Source organism: Larus michahellis, chromosome 27, assembly GCF_964199755.1.
Source record: "Larus michahellis chromosome 27, bLarMic1.1, whole genome shotgun sequence".
NCBI classification, from domain to species: Eukaryota; Metazoa; Chordata; class Aves; order Charadriiformes; family Laridae; genus Larus; species Larus michahellis.
Window position 1 is genome coordinate 952,098 of NC_133922.1, and position 18,819 is coordinate 970,916.

Sequence of the window (18,819 nt, forward strand, 5' to 3'; positions counted from 1 at the left end):
CTTTGATACGTACGTTATGACTCCCCATGATTTAAAATCGCTAGCGCAATTGTTATTAACCCCTTCCCAGTATTCCCTCTGGGAGTCGCGTTGGAGGGGGGACCTTCAAACTCTCCTCACCAGCTACGTGGGTCATAATAATGCTGCTCTTGCCGCACTGACCATGGAGCACCTTATGGGTACAGGTCAGCACTCTGATCCAGCGGCACAGGCTCGAGATTGCCCACGAGAGGCCCTGGAAGCGATCCGCGAAGAAGCAAAAAAGGTTTTACTTAAAATACCCGATTCCCGTAAACCTCAAAAGGCATTCACCTCTATTACGCAGGAACCTCGGGAGCCGTACATGCAATTCATTGATAGACTTAAGCAAGCTTTAGAACGCCAAATAGATAATACCGAAGCTCGAGAAATTTTGCTATTAAAATTAGCAGTTGAAAATGCTAACGCCGACTGTAAAAAATTACTTAAATCTCTCCCTAAACCAGCTCCGACTTTGGTCGAAATGGTAGAGGCTTGTAATCGTATCGGTACTGTGGACCATAAATTTGAAGCGATGGCAGCTGCTTTCGCAGCTATGAGAGGCATGTCTGGGGGAGGAAATTGCTACGGTTGTGGTAAACCAGGCCATATCAAACGAAATTGTCCCGCTTCTAATGGGGGGACTAAAGCTCAAGCCCCTGGGATCTGTCCCCGATGCAGGAAGGGGCGTCATTATGCTAATCAATGTCGTTCTAAGTATAATTTTCAAGGGCAGCCGACACAGGGAAACCGCTTGCGGAGCGCGGGGCAGCAACACGCACAGACACAAGTATCGTTGCCGGTGAATCGAGCCATGCAGATGGGTGTGACCTCGCCACAAGTCTTCGCCCAGCAACAGCCGGTAGCGCCGGATTGGACCTGGCAACCTCACATGCAGTAACGTTGCTTGATTCCTCTGTTCATTTATTAGCAACTAATGTTTCAGGTCCTTTAGCCCCGAAAACACAAGGGCTACTATTGGGGAGATCATCGGTTACCTTAGCCGGACTTTTTGTATTGCCTGGAGTAATTGATGCGAGTACCGTTGGGGAAATTAAAATCATGGCCTGGACCCCATTTCCCCCTTGCACAGTACCCAAAGGAAGCCGCATTGCACAATTACTACTGATCCCGCAGAACGCGAGCTCTCTTTCGCCTCACCCACCTCCGCAGCAAAGACAAGGAGGTTTTGGATCTACTGGGGATCCACAGATTCTCTGGGTACAGTCCATTTCCCAGAAGCGACCACTTTGTCAATGTACTCTTATTCACGGCACTCAGCAAGTAATCCTGAATGGGATTATTGACACAGGGGCCGATGTTACCGTAATTTCACAGGCGAAGTGGCCTCCACGGTGGCCTTTGGCAGCTGTGCCTCAGGCACTAGCCGGAATCGGAGGAGTTGGTAGAAGCCACCAATCCTCGGAATTGATCCAAATCAAAGGCCCAGAAGGACGAGTGGCTTCCGTCAAGCCTTTTGTGCTGCCTGTTCCTATGGTCTTATGGGGACGTGATGTGCTGTCACAATGGGGAACTTCCATTCAGTCGCATTTTTAGGAGGGGCCATTGAGGTGCGCGACACCCTGAAACTGACTTGGAAAACTCAGACGCCCATTTGGGTAGATCAATGGCCCCTACCACGCGAAAAGCTTCGCGCTCTCCAAGAACTGGTTACGGAACAATTAGCAAAAGGACATATAGTACCTACTACTAGTCCTTGGAATTCACCTGTCTTTGTTATTAAGAAGCAATCTGGCAAGTGGCGCCTGCTCCATGATCTCAGAAAAATCAATGATGCTATGGTAGATATGGGAGCTCTGCAGCCAGGGCTCCCTTCTCCAACTATGATCCCCCGCAATTGGCATCTCACCGTTATTGACCTTAAGGATTGCTTTTTTAACATTCCACTACACCCTGATGACGCTGCCAACTTTGCTTTTTCAGTCCCAAGTGTCAATATGCAAGCCCCTGTGCAACGATATCAGTGGGTTGTACTGCCACAGGGAATGAAAAATAGCCCGACAATTTGTCAATGGTATGTCGCTAAGGTACTTAGCCCTGTCAGGGTTGCGTTGCCTCAAGTTCTGTTCTATCATTATATGGATGATATCTTGACGGCTGCGCCTCACCTTGAGCTCATGGAAAAGGCCGTAGCCCTTGTCACGGCCGCTGTCAATTCGGCAGGCCTCTGTATTGCGCCCGAAAAAGTCCAGAAAATGCCCCCTTGGACCTACTTGGGTTGGCGCATCAGGACCCAGACGATAGTTCCCCAACCTGTGCATATACAGGCGGACATTAAAAATTTGCACGATGTTCAAAAATTATTAGGGACCATTACTTGGGTCCGACCCTTGCTAGGAATCTCCAATTCAGACTTAAGCCCTTTGTTTGAACTCCTCAAGGGAGATTCCGATTTACGCTCCCCTCGTCGACTTGGTCCTGAAGCCGCTGCCTCATTACAAAAAGTAGCGGAAGCCATTGCCTCACGGCAAGCACACCGCTGTGCGCCTGAATTGCCCTTCAATTTAATTATTTTGAACCCTGCACGTCAGCCATATGCTTTGATTTTTCAATGGGACCCTAACAATCCTGATCCCTTATTAATCATTGAGTGGGTCTTTTTACCCAACCAGCCCACTAAAACAATTTGGACGCAACATGAAATGTTTGCTTCCTTGATAATTAAAGCACGGCAGCGCTTGCTTGCCCTGTCAGGGATGGACTTTGCTTCTGTCTGTTTACCTGTAACTAATATGTACCTACAATGGTTATTCCAACAGTCTGATGCTTTCGTGTTTGCCTTAACAGATTATACGGGTCAACCAACCTCACATCCTCCGTCCCACAAGCTTCTACATGCTCATTTTAACTTAATATCCATACCAAAGAGATGTCACCAGCCCCTCCAAGGCCTTACTGTGTTCACCGATGGGTCTGGAAAAACACACAAGTCGGTGATTGTCTGGTGGGATGACCGCTCTCAACAATGGGAGTCGGACGTTGAGACAGTCTCCGGGTCCCCTCAAATTGTAGAGCTTGCCGCTGTTGTTCGAGCTTTTCGTAAGTGGTCTACACCACTGAATCTTATTACTGATTCTGCTTATGTTGCAGGCGTCGTCGAACGGGCAGAGGCCTCGGTGCTGCGTCATACTTCGCATGCTGATTTGTTTGCTTTGTTGCAGGAACTTGTTTTCCTTTTAACCTCTCGAACACATCCCTATTTTGTTTTACATGTTAGATCGCACACCTCTTTACCTGGGTTTATTGCAGAGGGCAATCGATGGGCCGATATGCTCACTCTGCCGGTACAAGTTTTACCTGACCGTATTGCACAAGCTAAGCTTAGTCATTCCTTTTTCCATCAGAATGCAGGGGGCCTCAAACGTCAGTTTGGCCTCACTTCTCAGCAAGCGGCGAACATTATGGCTGTCTGCCCTGATTGTCAAAAACATTCCTTTCCTACGGCGCCAGGTGGGGTTAATCCCAGAGGCTTACAAAGCCTGCAATTATGGCAGACAGATGTCACACACTATCCAGAATTTGGGAGATTAAAATACGTCCATTCCTCTATTGACACCTTTTCAGGCGCTCTATTTGCCTCCTGCCATGTGGGGGAGGCGGCGAAAGATGTTCGCAGGCATCTGCTGCGTGCTTTTGCTACCTTAGGCATCCCTGCACAAATCAAAACAGACAATGGCCCTGCTTATGTCTCGGCTGCACTTAAAACCTTTTTTATCTCTTGGGGGATCACTCACATCACTGGGATCCCGCATTCCCCTACGGGCCAGTCCCTGATTGAACGCTCTCATCAGTCTTTAAAGCGCTTGTTACAGCAACAGAAAGGGGGAGTAGGGACAGCCACCCCTGAAGAACGTCTACAGAAAGCCTTGTATGTTTTTAACTTTTTAAATTGTTCTTTAATAGATAACAACCCTCTGATCGTTCGCCACTTTAACACAAACACTTCTTTCGAAGCCAGCGTAAAAGCTCCAGTCCTGATCCGCGACCCTGAGACAGGTAAGGTCTTGGGGCCGTACCCCCTTGTCACATGGGGCAGAGGCTATGCTTGTGTTTCCACAGAACGAGGCCCCAGGTGGATCCCAGCGAAGAGCGTGCGACCGTTCCGTGAACCCCTACCACAGTCGGACGGCCACAACACCAATCCACAGCTAGATCATTCCCCTGAACAGCATACCGAAGAACATTCGGAGGACTGATGCAGTGCTCTTATGGACAATAGAGCAGAGACTCCAGTAGAACATATTCATTGCGTCGCCTGTGGTAATTGTGACCCTTGGGTTTTATGTGACTGCTATCGCTGTGGTAAGAGATGGTAGCGATGGTTAACATTGGCCAATAGATGGTGTGACAGTTGCCTAATATATGAAGTTAGCATTGTAAGAATTTAGCATTGCAAAAAAAAAAAAAAAAAAAAAAAAAAAGGGGGTGGGGGGAAGAGTCCTTCAAACATTATGATCCTGTTAACACTTTTTTGTATATGTGCGGCCTGGACACATGCCAATCCTTTGCCGGGGTACCATCCTCACCTTTTTGACCCCCGTCAAAACGTCTGGGTTACTCTGGCCAGGTCGCTCAATACAACTAGCTTTTGTGCCAGTCTTGCTACGCCCAGCTCGCCCTTCATCACCTGCTTAGTAGGGGTACCACTGAATAACTCGACCTTTTTACTGTTTAATAACTCTATGACAACCTTACGGAAGCAGTACAATATTTCTGGAAGGCTTCCTTTTTCATGGAAAAATCTTAAGGACCTTTTTAAAAAATACGATAATTGGGATGATAAATTACCAATAGGGCCCGAGCCGCAGGAAATTGACTTAGTAGATTCTCTTAATGCATCTCACTGTTTGTTTATTGGCCTTAGGTCATGGTCAGGGGCCCGAAAAGAGGGGCGCTTAGTAAAGGATTCTCCACCGACCGTCATCTCACCTATTGGTAATGCTACCCTCTGGCAACAACAATGGTGTTTGAGCATTGCTCGAGACGCCACTCACTCAGCCCCCGGTACCATGCTCCCTAGGCGGCTCCCCTTGGGGTTCTTTTTTATTTGTGGAAATAGAGCTTGGTCTGGGATCCCTTCTAACCCTAGAGGAGGCCCGTGTACTATTGGACAGCTTAGTCTTGGCACTCCTCACTATCATCCAAGCCCAAAACAGCGGTTACGTTTTACTCGTGACACAACACAAGCATTAGAAAATACCTGTGACGATAATGTTAAGCTATGGAATCGCTGGGAGGCTTTTTTCGCCTCGCTATTTACCCCTGGGGTGGCAGCAGCGAGAGCCCACAGAAACTTAGATGCAATTGCCTGTTGGGTTATTAAGCAAGCAAATGCTACCAGCCGCATACTATCTGAGATGGCTGAAGACTTGTCACGGTACAACATGCAGTCCTGCAAAACAGAGCCGCTATTGACTTCTTGCTACTAGCCCACGGACATGGCTGTGAGGACTTTGACGGAATGTGCTGCATGGACTTAGAGGACCACTCTTCTTCGATACATAAGCAAATTACACAACTCCTCGCGCATTCACAAAAGGTGCAATCTGATACGGACTTCTTCGGATTGGGTACTTTGGGTGATTGGTTTGGGCTAAAGGGCTGGCTTAGGAGCCTGGTACAATCTGCTGTACTCATATTAGTTATTATATTGGTAGGCCTTTTGATTCTAAGCTGCGCTCTTTCCTGTGTCAGGTCTAACAGGCCCTCAAAAAAAAATAAAGTCACAAATCCAGCGTCCGCTCCATGAACCTTTTATATTCTTATCTAACGGAAGTGGTTTACTCTGAAGAAGCGTCCAGACGTCGTTTGTGGCTTCATCTGCCTTCAGTGCTGAAGGAGTTCAGCAAACACATGAGTGAATCTGCCTCCTTTTTGTAAAACGGAGTTTGTAGGTTAGGAAGTTCACACAGGAGTGCATCCTGTGGTAGCCTGGAAAAACATCCATCTCTGGAATAACTTTGGCAAGAATAGACCTTGTTCCTAGTGAGCCTCATCAGGAAGGACGGGAAAAGATGCATCTGCTTCTGTGAATATCCCTCTTTTTCGCCCTGTTAGGAAAATAAAATAACGAATACCTTCCAGTGCTTAGCTTAGAAGAACTAAATCAAACGAGACGCGCATTTATCCATTTATGTGGATCCAATTAGGAAGTGTGTTCAGTGAAGTCGAATGGAAAGTGAATCATCAAGTGAGGAAATTGCTTTTTGCGTTTTTAGATATGCTTACCCGTTGTACTTTATACTTACCCGTCCGTGGAACCTGCTTCCAAAATCGGGTTGTTTACCTTTCAGCTCTCTGGGAGGTCTGCAAAGATTCGATTTAACCTGTGTGGCTTCACTAGTGCAGCCACTACACAAAAACTACTTCAAGAACCACGTGGTCCTTCCCCAGCGATGGTAAAAGAATGCAAACAAAAAATCCCACCAGATGCAATCCGATCAGGGTATGGGCTCGTTATCTGGGACAGGAAGGAGTAGTTTGAGGAAGGTCAAGTACCCTTCGTGTGAATGTTTGTTTTGTTTGAACTGAGTGAGACTTAACCCATTTTGTCATGTTTTAACAGGAAAGCGTTCCCCAGCACCAGGCACGTATCTGTCAGCAGCCCAGGCGCAAATGGAAACCCAGAATCCACGGGCAAACCTTCTAGTCAGCAAATGGCAGCAAGTCTGGCTTCTGGCCTTGGAAAGAAGAAGAAAACTGGAGGATGCTTTGGACAGACTTGAAGAGGTCAGAAAAGGAATATATTTACTTTATGCATAATTTTGTTTACCCTGGGTTAAATGGTAAATACTGTCAACGACTTCCACATTTGTTGCATTCTATTGTGTGATGCAGCTAACTGAAAGCATTGCGATACACAGGGTCCCACCCGCAGGGAGGAGCAGAGGGGACAGGTGACCCCAGACTGCCCAACAGGGTATTCCATCCCATCTGCATCACGCTCAGTATAAAAGCTGAGGGATCAAAGGGGCCAAGGGGGCTCTGGCTCGTTTTTTCTTCAATGGCCGACGTCTGAGGAGGACCCTGTCTGTTCATCTGCCTTTGATCCCGATCCGAGCACTCCGGACTCTAGTTCCGGAATTCAGCTCCTGTCCGTCGCTGAGTCCAGTCTGGAACTTTCCCTGTGTCTGCTGCTGACGCCATCGTCATCCTGGGAGCTGGATACGGTTTTGTATATATTGTACACTTTTTTTCTTTAATTTTTATTATTCTATTACTATTTACTATTTTCTTATTTATTATTATTTTCATTAAAGTAGTTTAGTTCTTTTTCTAAACTCGTAAATCTCCTTATCTCTTCCTCTCCTCTCTGAGGAGAGAGTGGGGGGAGGGCCATCTGTCGTTCTGATCGGCCAGTCTGGCCAAAACCACGGCACATTTTTACAGAACTATTTTTACAGTCAACACAGAGTACTACAGCGGTAGCTGAAAACATAGAACAAGTGTTTTTGCTGATCAAATGTGCAAGAACACGTCCCAGTGAACGGGTGACTATGTCAGTTCTATTGAGGGAAGCGTCCCATTTATTATCGGCACATTTTTTAGTACGACTGTGGTTAGGAATAAGATCCGTCCTGTAAGGTGGCAAGTACCTTCCCCTTCACGCTGGAGTGCGTGAGTCTGTCGTGGCTGTTTCCTCAGCTGTGCCTGTTAAATGTTTCCGTGTGCTCAGGATGCAGTCATTGGTGCTTGGTTGAGGATTTCTGCTGATTTGCAGGATTGAACTTTGGTGAAAGTTTATCGTGTGGCTGTTGGTTTTCTTTCTGTTTTGAGTAGGGATGCACATCCACTGTTATTAAAGCCATCGCCCAAGAGATTCTGCATCAGCCAAGTGACGTGTTCCCAGAGCTTCTCTGCGGGGTGCCACTACTGGGAAGTAATTCCCCAGGCCAGCGATGGGTGGGCTGTTGGAGTTGCTGATGAACTTCTTGGAAAAAGGGACCAATTAGGAAGAGCAGAGCATTCCTGGTGTGCAGAATGGCTAGGTCCCAAAGAGCAGCTGTCAGCGTGGCACAGAGATCAAGAAACGTTATTCTGCAAGGATAAACCGTTGAAGGTTGGAGTTTTGCTGGAGCTACAAAAGAAGACCGTGTCCTTTTATTCCATCGCTGACAAAGAAGTGCTTTTGCACACCTTCGGAATCAGTACCTCACCTCCTCTTTACCCTGCTTTCTGGCTATATAGTCTAGAAAGAAATGGATCTTTCAATCTAAGTCTGAAAAGTGACAATTTTGGCTGTGACTGCAGAGCTTCTGTACGAGCTTCAGTGTCTCGCACAGGAATTTACCCAGGAGCGTGTAGCGACCCAGGCCTTCCTGGGAATGAGCAGCTGATACTTGGCTCTGCTTTTCTTCCCGCTCTGCTCTGCTGTAGCTGAACACTGAACTGCTGTCCCCGAACACCCTGGAAGCACTCTGGACTAACTGCGCGTCTGTAAGATGCCAGCGGTGCGTGTGTCAGCTTCTAGAAGAGTGGGGGTGGCTCTCTCAACGTTGCCAACAGTGAATGCACAGCTGGTGGCTGCTGCCTCTTGTTAGGGCTGAGGCGTCCCTTCCTGGTGCATCTGGAGCAGGAACAGGGCCAGCACGATGAGCTGCCTGGGCACCTCTTGGTTTGCACGTACAAACTGTGCTGCAGTGCTCAGGAGCAGCAATTTGTTGCGCTTTGATCATAAATCACCGTGCCGTGTAAAAGGGAGTGTGTTGTGTCGCTCCTGGTGTTCCTGTGCGTCGGAGGCGCTCACTTGGCAGGCGCAGCACTGCAGCCAGCGCCGTTCCATGACAGCGCTTGAAATCTGCATCGTGGCTCCCAATGGCAGAAAGCTGCGTCACCATCCCAGGGAAGCCCAGAGCAGAACTCCCGCGCAGAGGCGACAGGAGCCCACAAGCCCACTGCCTGCTGTATTTCCCACTGGGCTCTGAGGGGGGAGAGCGGAACTGGGGGCTGTGATTTGTCAAGGGGATGCCCCCTCTGTCCCTGTGACCGCCGTCCATGGCCAAAACAAAGGGAAAAAAACCCAACACAAAATAACATCAAGGGCTTTTTATTAGTTAAATAAGAAATCACTTTCTGGAGAGCAGCTGTCCCTGCCCAGCTGCCCGGCTCCTGGGTCTGTCCCGCGGGGGCCTTGGTGCGTGAGGGAGGTGGCAGTCGGACGAGTCGCTCTTGCTCTCCGCTGCCTTGTGCAGCCCGGGCTGGTGCTGTGCTGGCCCTGTCAGGCAGCAGGGGTGGCAGGAGAGAGCAGCGTGAGCTGGGGTGGGGGCAGTGGGGGGGACACGGGTGGGGAAAACCCAGCACCTCGTGTGAGCCCTGCCCTCCCCGCTGCCCCTTCACACCCATGGGATCCTCTCCCCAAGCCAGCCCCGGCCGTACCCTCTTTGTCCGTGAGCACGGGACTGTCCAGCTGCTCCCTGGACATGCAGCCGTCCTTTGCCAACAGGTCCACCACGTTGCACTGGGAATGAGAGAGCGGGCTGGCTGAGCCACGGGGCCGAACTCGGCATCCCTTGGCAACCCTCCCACGGCCAGCTCTCCCTGGGGAAACTGAGGCACAGATGCCCCCCTCGCCCCTGCAGAGGCTCGGCCTCAGTGGCCCCCGCCGTATCCCTACCTTTGTCATCCCTACCTTGTTGGGGAGCAGGAGCGGCTGGAGGCGCCGGGGGAGCTGGAGGCCCTGGCGGCGCTGCAGCGGGGTGGTGACAGTGTGGCGGCCCCCGCAGCTCCGCGGCACAGTGGGGTACTTGACCTCGGCTGGCGGCTGCCTGTGGGACGGGGTACGCGGATGCTCAGTGCCCGGCACCGTGGCAGCCCGTGCTTCAGCCTGCTACGGCAGGGAGGGGGCCAGGGGCTGCTCCCCGCTAGGGTCTGTCCCTCCCGGCTCCCCTCCGCCTGCTGCAGGAGACCCCCCGGCCGTCCTGCTGGATCTGCTCTTTCCCCACAGCCCCCGGGAGCTGGCCGTGGCAGTGGCAGGTCCCTGCACCCCACGCCAAGGACAGCAGGAGGCAGGAGCTGGGCTGTCCCGGCTGCAGCGCTTGATTTCAGCAACTTGTTTGGGAGAAGGACCCTGACCTCCCTAAGCCCGAGGTCAGGCTGAGACCAGACACAACTCATCGCACGTGGCTTCAGCGCCCTTGAGACAGAGACTTGGGCCAGACGGGCAGCGAGGGGGGGCTGTAAAACCCCTCAGAGGCGGGGTAAGCACAGCTGACCCTCTGCAGCACAGCTCTGCTCCCCTGCCCTGCCCAGGTCTGCCCGGACCCCACCGCCCCCACCGGGGGAAGAGCTCTCCCTCGCCGGGGCCAGGCCACCCTGCACCCCAGTGGGACGGGGATGGGTCCCCGTGTCCCCTACCTGTGCTCGTGCTGCTGTTCCTGCTCTGGCTTGAGAATGGTACGGGGGTGCTCGGCGAGGCGGGGGGACAGCGGCGGCAGGGATGGGATGGTCACGATGTGCCTGGGGAGGGCAGGAGCCGTAGATGGGTGACGCGGCAGTGCCCTGAAACCCATGGGCTTGTAGCCCACGGCACCCCCTGCTCCCTGGGGAGGGCTCTGCGTCCCCCTGCTGCCAGGCAGGGCCGCGAGGGGGCTGGGCAGGGTCAGACCCCCCAGGCAGAGCCCCGAACCCCTGTGCCTGGCACGGCGGGGCACTGCCAGCACTCATCGCCCCCCCGTCCCGCCCACAGCGCCAGGTGCTACTCACGGGCCAGGCACCGACATGTCGAGGGGCCGGTCGCAGGACAGGCAGTGGAAATGGGTCAGCAGCGGGCTGGAGTGGGGAGAAAAGGGCTGGGTGAGCTCCTGGGGGGGACACAGGCAGGCAGCTCGCAGGCAGCAGCGAGGTGTCCCTGAAGCCGCCGCCGTCCCCATTGCACTCACTTCTTAATGCCAGCTGCATCATCAGCCCCTGCCTGTGAGCCCTCCTGGAGCTGCTTGAGGTTGCTCTCCCAGTGCCCCTCCAGCTGCTTCTGCAGAGCCCCCAGCTCCTGGCGGTCCAGCTGTGGACAGGTGCCCCCCCTCAGCCAGCTGCCCCGGGATGGGACATGGTGGTCCCCGGCTGGGACAGCTGGCAGAGGGATCCTCGGAGGGATGCCAAGCCCTGAAGGAGCAGGTTTTGCGTGGCAGAGACGAGACACCCCTCACCTTGGAGGCCACCTCTTCACTAAGCTCTTGCTGGACCTTCTCCTGGCCCGTCTGCCGGCTCAGCACCTCCTCGAGCATCTCAGTCAGCCGCTCCATCCTTGTGTCGAACTCGCTGCGGTTGACTTTGCCAGCCAGGCTGGTTTTGTCTGCTTTCTAGCAAGAGGGAAGGGCAGGAGAGCGGTGGGGAAAGGACGAAGGTAGCCTAGGCAGGGCCAGCTCGTGTTGGGAGGAGAGGGAGAAGTGGCTACGTGGCCCTGCTTGCCCCATCACCCCCATGGGGTTGGTGCCAGCCGCCAAAGGGACCCGTGGGGAGACAGAGGGACCTGGCGAGGGACGCGCAGCCAGTCTGGAAATCTTCCCTCCCCCCGGCAGGTTCTGCCACCAAGCACCCAAGGGACAAGGGGTGATTGTCACCCTGCCTGGGACCCCCTTGGCTGCTGCTGGGGACCCTCCAGGCCATACCACATCGAGTCCCAGCATCAAGTCACTCTTGTCCGCTTTGCCCTTCACCAGCTTCTCCAGGGACTGGAACAGAGCCTGCCAACACAGAAAGCACCCCATGATGCCACGGCAGCGTCGCAGCTGCCTCCCGGCCAGTTCAGCGCCCCCCATCCACCTCCCACCCCCCTTAAAAACCTGCGGGAAAGGGACAAACTCCTTGTGGTGCCCAGGCTCTGCCTGGAGGATGCTCTGACCCCGTGGGCCTTTCAGCCACCCACCTTGGTATCTTGCTGCTGCCGCTGACTGTCACGCAGGAGGTTCCCCACGACGGAGCTGAGCTTTTCGTAGCTGCCTTGCACCTGCACAAGGGTGGCCTGGACGCGCTTCAGCACCTCCTCATCCTGCTGCAGGGAGGAAGATGACAGGGCGGTGCTGTGCAAGGGGGGACTGGCTGCCCCGTGGCGACAGAGCCAGGTTACTTGGCCGCTGGCCAAAGGCTCTCGGTGCCAGCAGGACATTTGCACCGAGGCTTTCATTTCCTTCCGTGCTGCTGACTTGTACAAGGCAATGTGGGGAGCAGCGAGGGGCTCCCCCATGTTACAGCACAGCACGACCAGCCAGGGGAGTCCCGGCAGCCCCCTCCCAAGCCCCCCATGCCGCCATCTCCCTACCTGGCTCTGCCTCGGCAGCTGCCTCGGCACCTTGCCCACCGCCCGCCGGGACATCAGGGAGTCCACCACCTCCTGGAGCTTCTCGTAGCGCTGCAGGAGCTGCCCCACCTGCGCTCCGGTGTCCCCACAGCAGGCAGGGCATGCTGCCTGCGCCTCTGCCTGCTCCTGCCCTGCGCTCTCCATCGCCTTCAGCTTGTCCTGCTGCAGGAAGGGGAGAAGGGATCGGCTCTCAGATGGAATGGATGCAGCCAAGAAGCCAAGGTGCTGTGGAGGCTCGATGGCTGCAGCCGGCCAGGGGCCGTGGCCGGGAACCCTGCCAGGACCCCCCCACCCAGCCGGCGGGCAGTGGGAGCACTCCCCCTAGACCTCACCTGAGCCTGCATCAGCTCGGCCACCTCTGTCACCAGCTGCTTCAGCGTGGCCTCGGTCATGTCCTGGTGTTCTCCCAGCTCCTTCAGCTCACGCTTTATCTTCTGTAACTCCAGCTCCTTCAGCTCCAGCACCTCTTGCTTTAACTCCTGCCGTCCCAGCTCCTTCAGCTCCAGCACCTCTTGCTTTAACTCCTGCAGTCCCAGCTCCTTCAGCTCCAGCACCTCTTGCTTTAACTCCTGCAGTCCCAGCTCCTTCAGCTCCAGCACCTCTTGCTTTAACTCCTGCACTCCCAGGTCCTTCAGCTCCAACACCTCTTGCTTTGTCTCCTGCAGCATGGACCTGGCCAGCAAGATGGGTGCACAGGCAGGCTGAGCCTCATCGGGGCCACTCAGGGGGGTGTCCCTCGCCCCCCAGACTGGGATGCTCCCAGCCACTGGGCTCCCTTGCAGCCCCGTGGGGTAGCAAACACTCTCCCTTCCTCTTACCCCAGTTGCAGGGCGATCTGGTCGCTGCCATCTGCTCTCCAGTCCGCTCCAGCCACCCACGACTTTCCAAGGGCATCCTCCAGCTGCCTGATCTGGGAACGGCGGTGGTGGCAGAGTCAGGGCATGGCACCCCGTGCTGTCCCTTTGCGGGGCGGGGGGGGGGCCCTTTGGCTGCCCCCTCCCTTTCCAAATCCCCCCTGGCCTCCCTGCAGCCCCCTCGGGCACTGCCACCGGCTCACCTTCTCCTTCACCTCCTGCAGCTCGCTGGCAAGGCTCTGCAGGGAGGACACCTGACCCCGGAGGGCGATGCTGTTGTCATCTAGAGGGACATGGTCCAAGGGGACATGCTGTCAGTGAGGGGGTCTCGCCCTTGGGGCCAGGCTCTGAGCACGATGAGCCCCCAGCCCAGGGTGTTCCCACGCTAAACACCCCCCACCAGCCCCCTCAGGGTTCCTACCTCCCTCCGGGAAGAGCAGGTGCCTCTGCTCACGCTCGGCGTGGTCTGACTTGGTGGCTTCCAGGTGGGCCACCTGCTCCTTCGGGTGGCCAAGCTGCCCAGACTGGCGGAGAGCCTCCACCGTCTCCATGCCATGGCCAGAGGCACTGCTGGAGGCTGAGGACCCCCAGGGCATTGCCGGCTCTTGCAAATGGGACGTGCCGGGGGATCCTAGCTGCACCCCTGGGGTGGCAGTCCAGGTGCCAGGGGACCCTGACTTCTCTCCTGGGCTGGTGGTCTTGATGCCAGGGAACGCTGGCTGCATGCCCGGGGTGGTGATTTGGGTGCCGGGGGATCCTGGCTCCGTCCCCTGTGTGGTGCTGGGAGTGCCAGGGGCCCCTGGCTGCATCCTGGGGGCTGTGGCGCTGGCATCAGAAATGCTCTTCCCATCTGAAGGAGCGCCTGCCGCCTTCTCAGGGCTCACTGGTGCTCTGTGTGTCCCTGCTTGCGTCTCCTCGGAGCCAGGCTGTGTCCCGGGAGCCCCCTTGCTTGCGCTGGGCACAGGCTGTGCCCCTGGTTCCTCCATCCCCGGCACGGAGCTTGCCCCGTGCTGGGTGTCCACGTCCGCCTGGGGGGACTCGGTGGGGGAAGAAAGGCTGCCACTGCCCTCCTGGGAAGAGGAGGCCAAGGGGAGCAGGGTTACAGGCAGCGTCTGAGCAGTCGAGCCTGGGGAGCGGCAAACCCTCCCTGACTCCCCGGGCCACGGCAGCGAGGCCTTTTGCTCTCCAGCAAGGGCATTCGGTGCTCCAGGCCTGCTGCCCAGCCCCGCTTCCCAGCCCAAGGGGCCGCGCTGGTGTTTCAGGAGCAGCAGCCCCCGGCGGGACTTGGAAACCATCTCACAGTGCCAAATGCTGGCATCTGCCCCCTCCTCCTCCCCCTTCTGCTTCGCTGCCCACCAGGCGAGCCACCCCCCAGCACCTCCCAGCCCACCATGCTGCGCACCTCCTGCGGGACTGGGCTGAGGCTCCGCATTTCCTTCAGGCTTTTCTGGGGAAGGAAGGGATCAAGGGCTCAGCCCGGCCACGTAGCTGGCAGGGACGGCCCCCTCGGGGACAGGACCCCCCAGCATCACTGCCCAGCACCCACCACCCATGGACCATGCCCCAGCACAGGAGGGATGGTCCCCCCAGGGGAGCTGGGGACACAGCTACCTCCTGTCTCAGTGCAGGATCCAGGACCCCCCGCGGCCATACTTCACCACGACACTTCTTGTGACGGGGGCCTGGCAGCTGGCTGGCGGCGTCCTGGAGTTTCCCCTGGAGCAGGGAGAGGACAGGGACACCAGTCTGGCTGTGGGAGCACATTTCAAAGGAGCATCCCCACATTGCCTTGGGCACAAGAGAGAGGGGCGCTGGGAAGGGCTGTGCCCGGGGGCTGTGGCTGTGTTGCGCGGGGCAGAGCTTTCTCGCCCTCCTTCCCAGCCCCCAGGTGTCTTTTTTGATGGCTCTTTGGTTCCAAAGCGCCTGAGCATCCCTTTGGGTGATGGCCACAGTTCCTTCTCGCCCCAGCCTGAGCTGCAGGCAGCGGTGCCCGTTTCTACCCTCCCTGGGGCCGTGCTGGCGGGCAGAGGGTGGGGAGCTCTGGGTGGGGGTGGCTGAGCTGCCCTGCTGCCCTCCTTGGGACATCCTTCCCACTCTGCCCTCCTGGTGCCCTTCCTGCTGGGGGACAGGGAGGGCTGATGGCCGCGGGGCAGGGGCTGGGGTGGTGATGGGGAGAGGGGCAGGGAGGGGGCGAGGGTCCAGCTCCCTCTCGGGGCACTGGCGGCAGCTCACCAAGCCGAGTGCCTCCTGCATGGCCCGGAGCTCCTCTTCCAGGTGGGACTGCGCCTCCTTCATTGCGCCCATCTCCTGGAGGAGCTCCTCGGAGAGAGCTGTGGCCTGGCAGAAAGGGGTGGTGGGGGTGAGCCCCAGGAGAGGGTCCCTGGGGAGCAGGACCATTGCCGCCGCTGTGGCCTGCCCAGAGCCGGGGGGCAGTGCCAGGCTGGCAGGGCAGCGCGGGCAGCACGTCCCATCCATCACATCTTCAAGAGCTGAGATGGGGCAGCAGCTCCCCAGAGACCCCCACCCCTGCCCCGGGGGGGCCCATTGCACGGCCCGGCTCAGCAGGGACGCCCCCAGCCCTGCTGCCCCTGCCAGGCTCCCAGTGAGATCCCTGCAGCCCATCCAAAGGGCAAAGAGCCGCTGCAGCCCCCTCGAGCACAGCCTGGCCAGGGCAGCAGCAGCCACTGCTAACCAAGTGGCCACCATCATCTCCAGCTGCGCGGGGAACCCTCCCTGCCGCCATCTCCCGCGGTGTCCCAGCCCTGGCAGGACCTGGCCCGGCAGTGCTGACGGTGGCTCTTTCCTTCAGCCCGAGCTTAGCTCTCCCCACAGGGGATGCTCTGGCGATGCATGGTCACCCGTGGCTCAGCACCATGCAGGGTGAGGCCCCTCTCCGGTCCCCACCAGTGCCGGCTTTAGCCCGTGGGCAAGCGGTGGGAGATGAGGCCCATGAGCCTCTCAGCTGCCCCAGGAGTGGATGCGGTACCGGCTGAAGGTCAGGAGCGGGGAAGAGAGGGCTGGAGAGGGTGGTGGGGCCGGACCTCCAGGGTGCCGAGCCTCCATCCAAGGGAGCCAAGGGCACCAGGGACTCGCTGGGTATCGGCCCCACCAGGACCGGCTGACGGCAACGGGGGGAAGACCCAGAGCAAGCGGAGCAGCATTTCGGCCCCAGCTTTTCCTCCCCAAGACTTCACCCCTTTCCTTCACTGAAGCCCCACGTGCCACCCTCAGCTCAGGCTTATACCAGCCCTTGGTCTAAGGGCAGCACAACGGCGGCTGGACCCCGGAGGATGGGGTGTCGTGCAGGGGAGCAGCCAGGGGATGGGCAAGAGCCTCTACCTTGGAGATGCCGCTCTCGTTGGCTTTGATCTTGTCCCTCATCCAGCCCACGTCGGTGGCCACGGAGGCCAGCGGGGGGCTGCTCGTGCTCTCCTGGAGCAAGTCCTTCCCAGGCAGCCACTGCCCCGGTTCCTGGGGCTGCTGCCCCCTGTCCTGGGCCCTGTCGCCCTCCTTCTCCAGCACAGGGGGTGCCTCTGCAGGCTGGTCCCCCTCCCAGAGCAGGGTCAGGCTGTCCCCCTGCTTCTGGGCAGGCAGGTCCCGCAGGCCCAGGTGCCCGAGCATGGCGAGCAGCAGGCTGCGCAACGCCATGAAGTTGACTGCCCCGAGCTCGGGCGTCCCGATGGCCTCGTCCAGCAGCTGGTACAGGCTGAGCTGGGCCATGGCTGCTGCCCTGCCCAAAGCCATGGAGGCACCTGAGGGGGATGGGAACCTTTCTGCCTGAGGGGGGGCCCGGGATGGCTGGAAGGGATGGGCACGTGAAGCCTTCCTCTTCCTCCTCTTCTTCCTCCTCCTCCTCTGCTGGCTCCTCGCAGCAGAGTGGTCACACCAACACGGGACGGGTGACAAGGGACAAGGCAGCGTCCCCTGTTGCTAGGCGACGCCCCGCCCCCCGCAGCCACCTACCAACGGGGACGCTGCGTTGTCCATTGTCACCCGTCCCACCGCCGAGTGGACGCCCTCATGGCGAAGGTGGAAGCAGACAAGAACAACCTGATGCTGGGACTCGATGTGGTGGGACCAGCCCCATGGGGGTGATGGGGCGAGCAGGGCCACGTAGCCACTTCTCCCTCTCCTCCCAACACGAGAATGTTTCTTCATCACCATGCCGTGCTGACAGCTGCTCTTTGGGACCTAGCCATTCTGCACACCAGGAATGCTCCGCTCTTCCTAATTTGTCCCTTTTTCCAAGAAGTTCATCAGCAACTCCAACAGCCCACTGTTGTGCTTTAGCCTCAGATGGCAACTAAGAACCACGTGCCGCTCACTCGGGCCTTCCCAATACGGGAAGAACTGGAAGAAAAAAGGCAAGACTCTTGGGTTGAGACAAAGGCAGTTTAACAGAACAGCAAAGGGAACAACAAAACAACAACAATCACACGGACAGAGGAATGTACAAACACGATTATGGAACCGACGCTCCCCGCCACTCCCTGACCGGACCCGGGACGCCCCAGCCCGCTCCAAGCAGAGGTGTCCTGCCCCCTCCCCCAGCAGCTCAGGGTGGGCATGGCTCACATAGCATGGAATACCTGCGTCCTGGGGAGAATTAACCCCGAATTCTCACCCAAAATGAGATCCCCATGAGGTACACATCGGAGCTGCCCATCCTTCCGCATCACCCACCAAGTGCACCCAGGCCCTTGGGCAAAAGCAGTCCCACGGATGGGTTTGCCTTTGCCTGAGGCAGGACTGACCCAGACTGTCTTCCCTGGCATATTCTTCATGAGCACTACGGGGACTTTATCCCCTTCTACGGTACGTGGAAGTTTTGATTGGGCAGGGCCAGCCCCATTGGTAGATCCCCTGGGGTTAACTAGCCAGGTAGCCTTTGCTAAATGTGCATCCCAGTGTTTTAAAGTCCCACCACCCATTGCTCTCAGTGTAGTTTTTAACAGCCCATTGTATCGTTCCATCTTCCCAGAGGCTGGTGCGTGACAGGGGATGTGATACACCCACTCAATGCCATGCTCTTTGGCCCAGGTGTCTATGAGGCTGTTTCGGAAATGATTCCCGTTGTCCGACTCAGTTCTCTCTGGGGTACCATGTCGCCACAGGACTTGTTTTTCAAGGCCCAGGATAGTGTTCCGGGCAGTGGCACGGGGCACAGGGTATGTTTCCAGCCATCCAGTGGTTGCTTCCACCATTGTGAGCACACGGCGCTTGCCTTGACGGGTTTGTGGCAGTGTGATGTAATCAATCTGCCAGGCCTCCCCACATTTGTATTTCAGCCATCATCCTCCACACCAAAGAGGCTTCAAACGCTTGGCTTGCTTGATTGCAGCGCATGTCTCACATTCATGGATGACCTGTGCAACAGTGTCCATGGTCAAGTCCACCCCTCAGTCATGAGCGCATCGATATGTCGCATCTCTTCCTTGATGGCCTGAGGAGTCATGGGCCCACCGAGCTATGAATAGTTCACCCCTATGTTGCCAGTCCAGATCCAGCTGAGCCACTTCAATCCTAGCAGCCCGATCCACCTGCTGCTTGTTCTGATGTTCCTCCGTGGCCCCATTCTTCGGTACATGGGCATCTACGTGGCGTACTTTCACAACCAGATTCTCTATCCGGGCA

At 56.6% G+C, this 18,819-nt stretch overlaps 1 protein-coding gene across 1 annotated transcript in view; it reads right to left on the reverse strand.

The window, feature by feature from the left end:
* Window positions 1-18,819, reverse strand: part of LOC141735010 (scavenger receptor cysteine-rich type 1 protein M130-like) — a 452,930-nt gene that overhangs the window by 211,802 nt on the left and 222,309 nt on the right. The window contains 1 exon segment of the mRNA XM_074567425.1: window positions 104-112. Within this exon segment, the coding sequence (XP_074423526.1) occupies window positions 104-112 (9 nt within the window).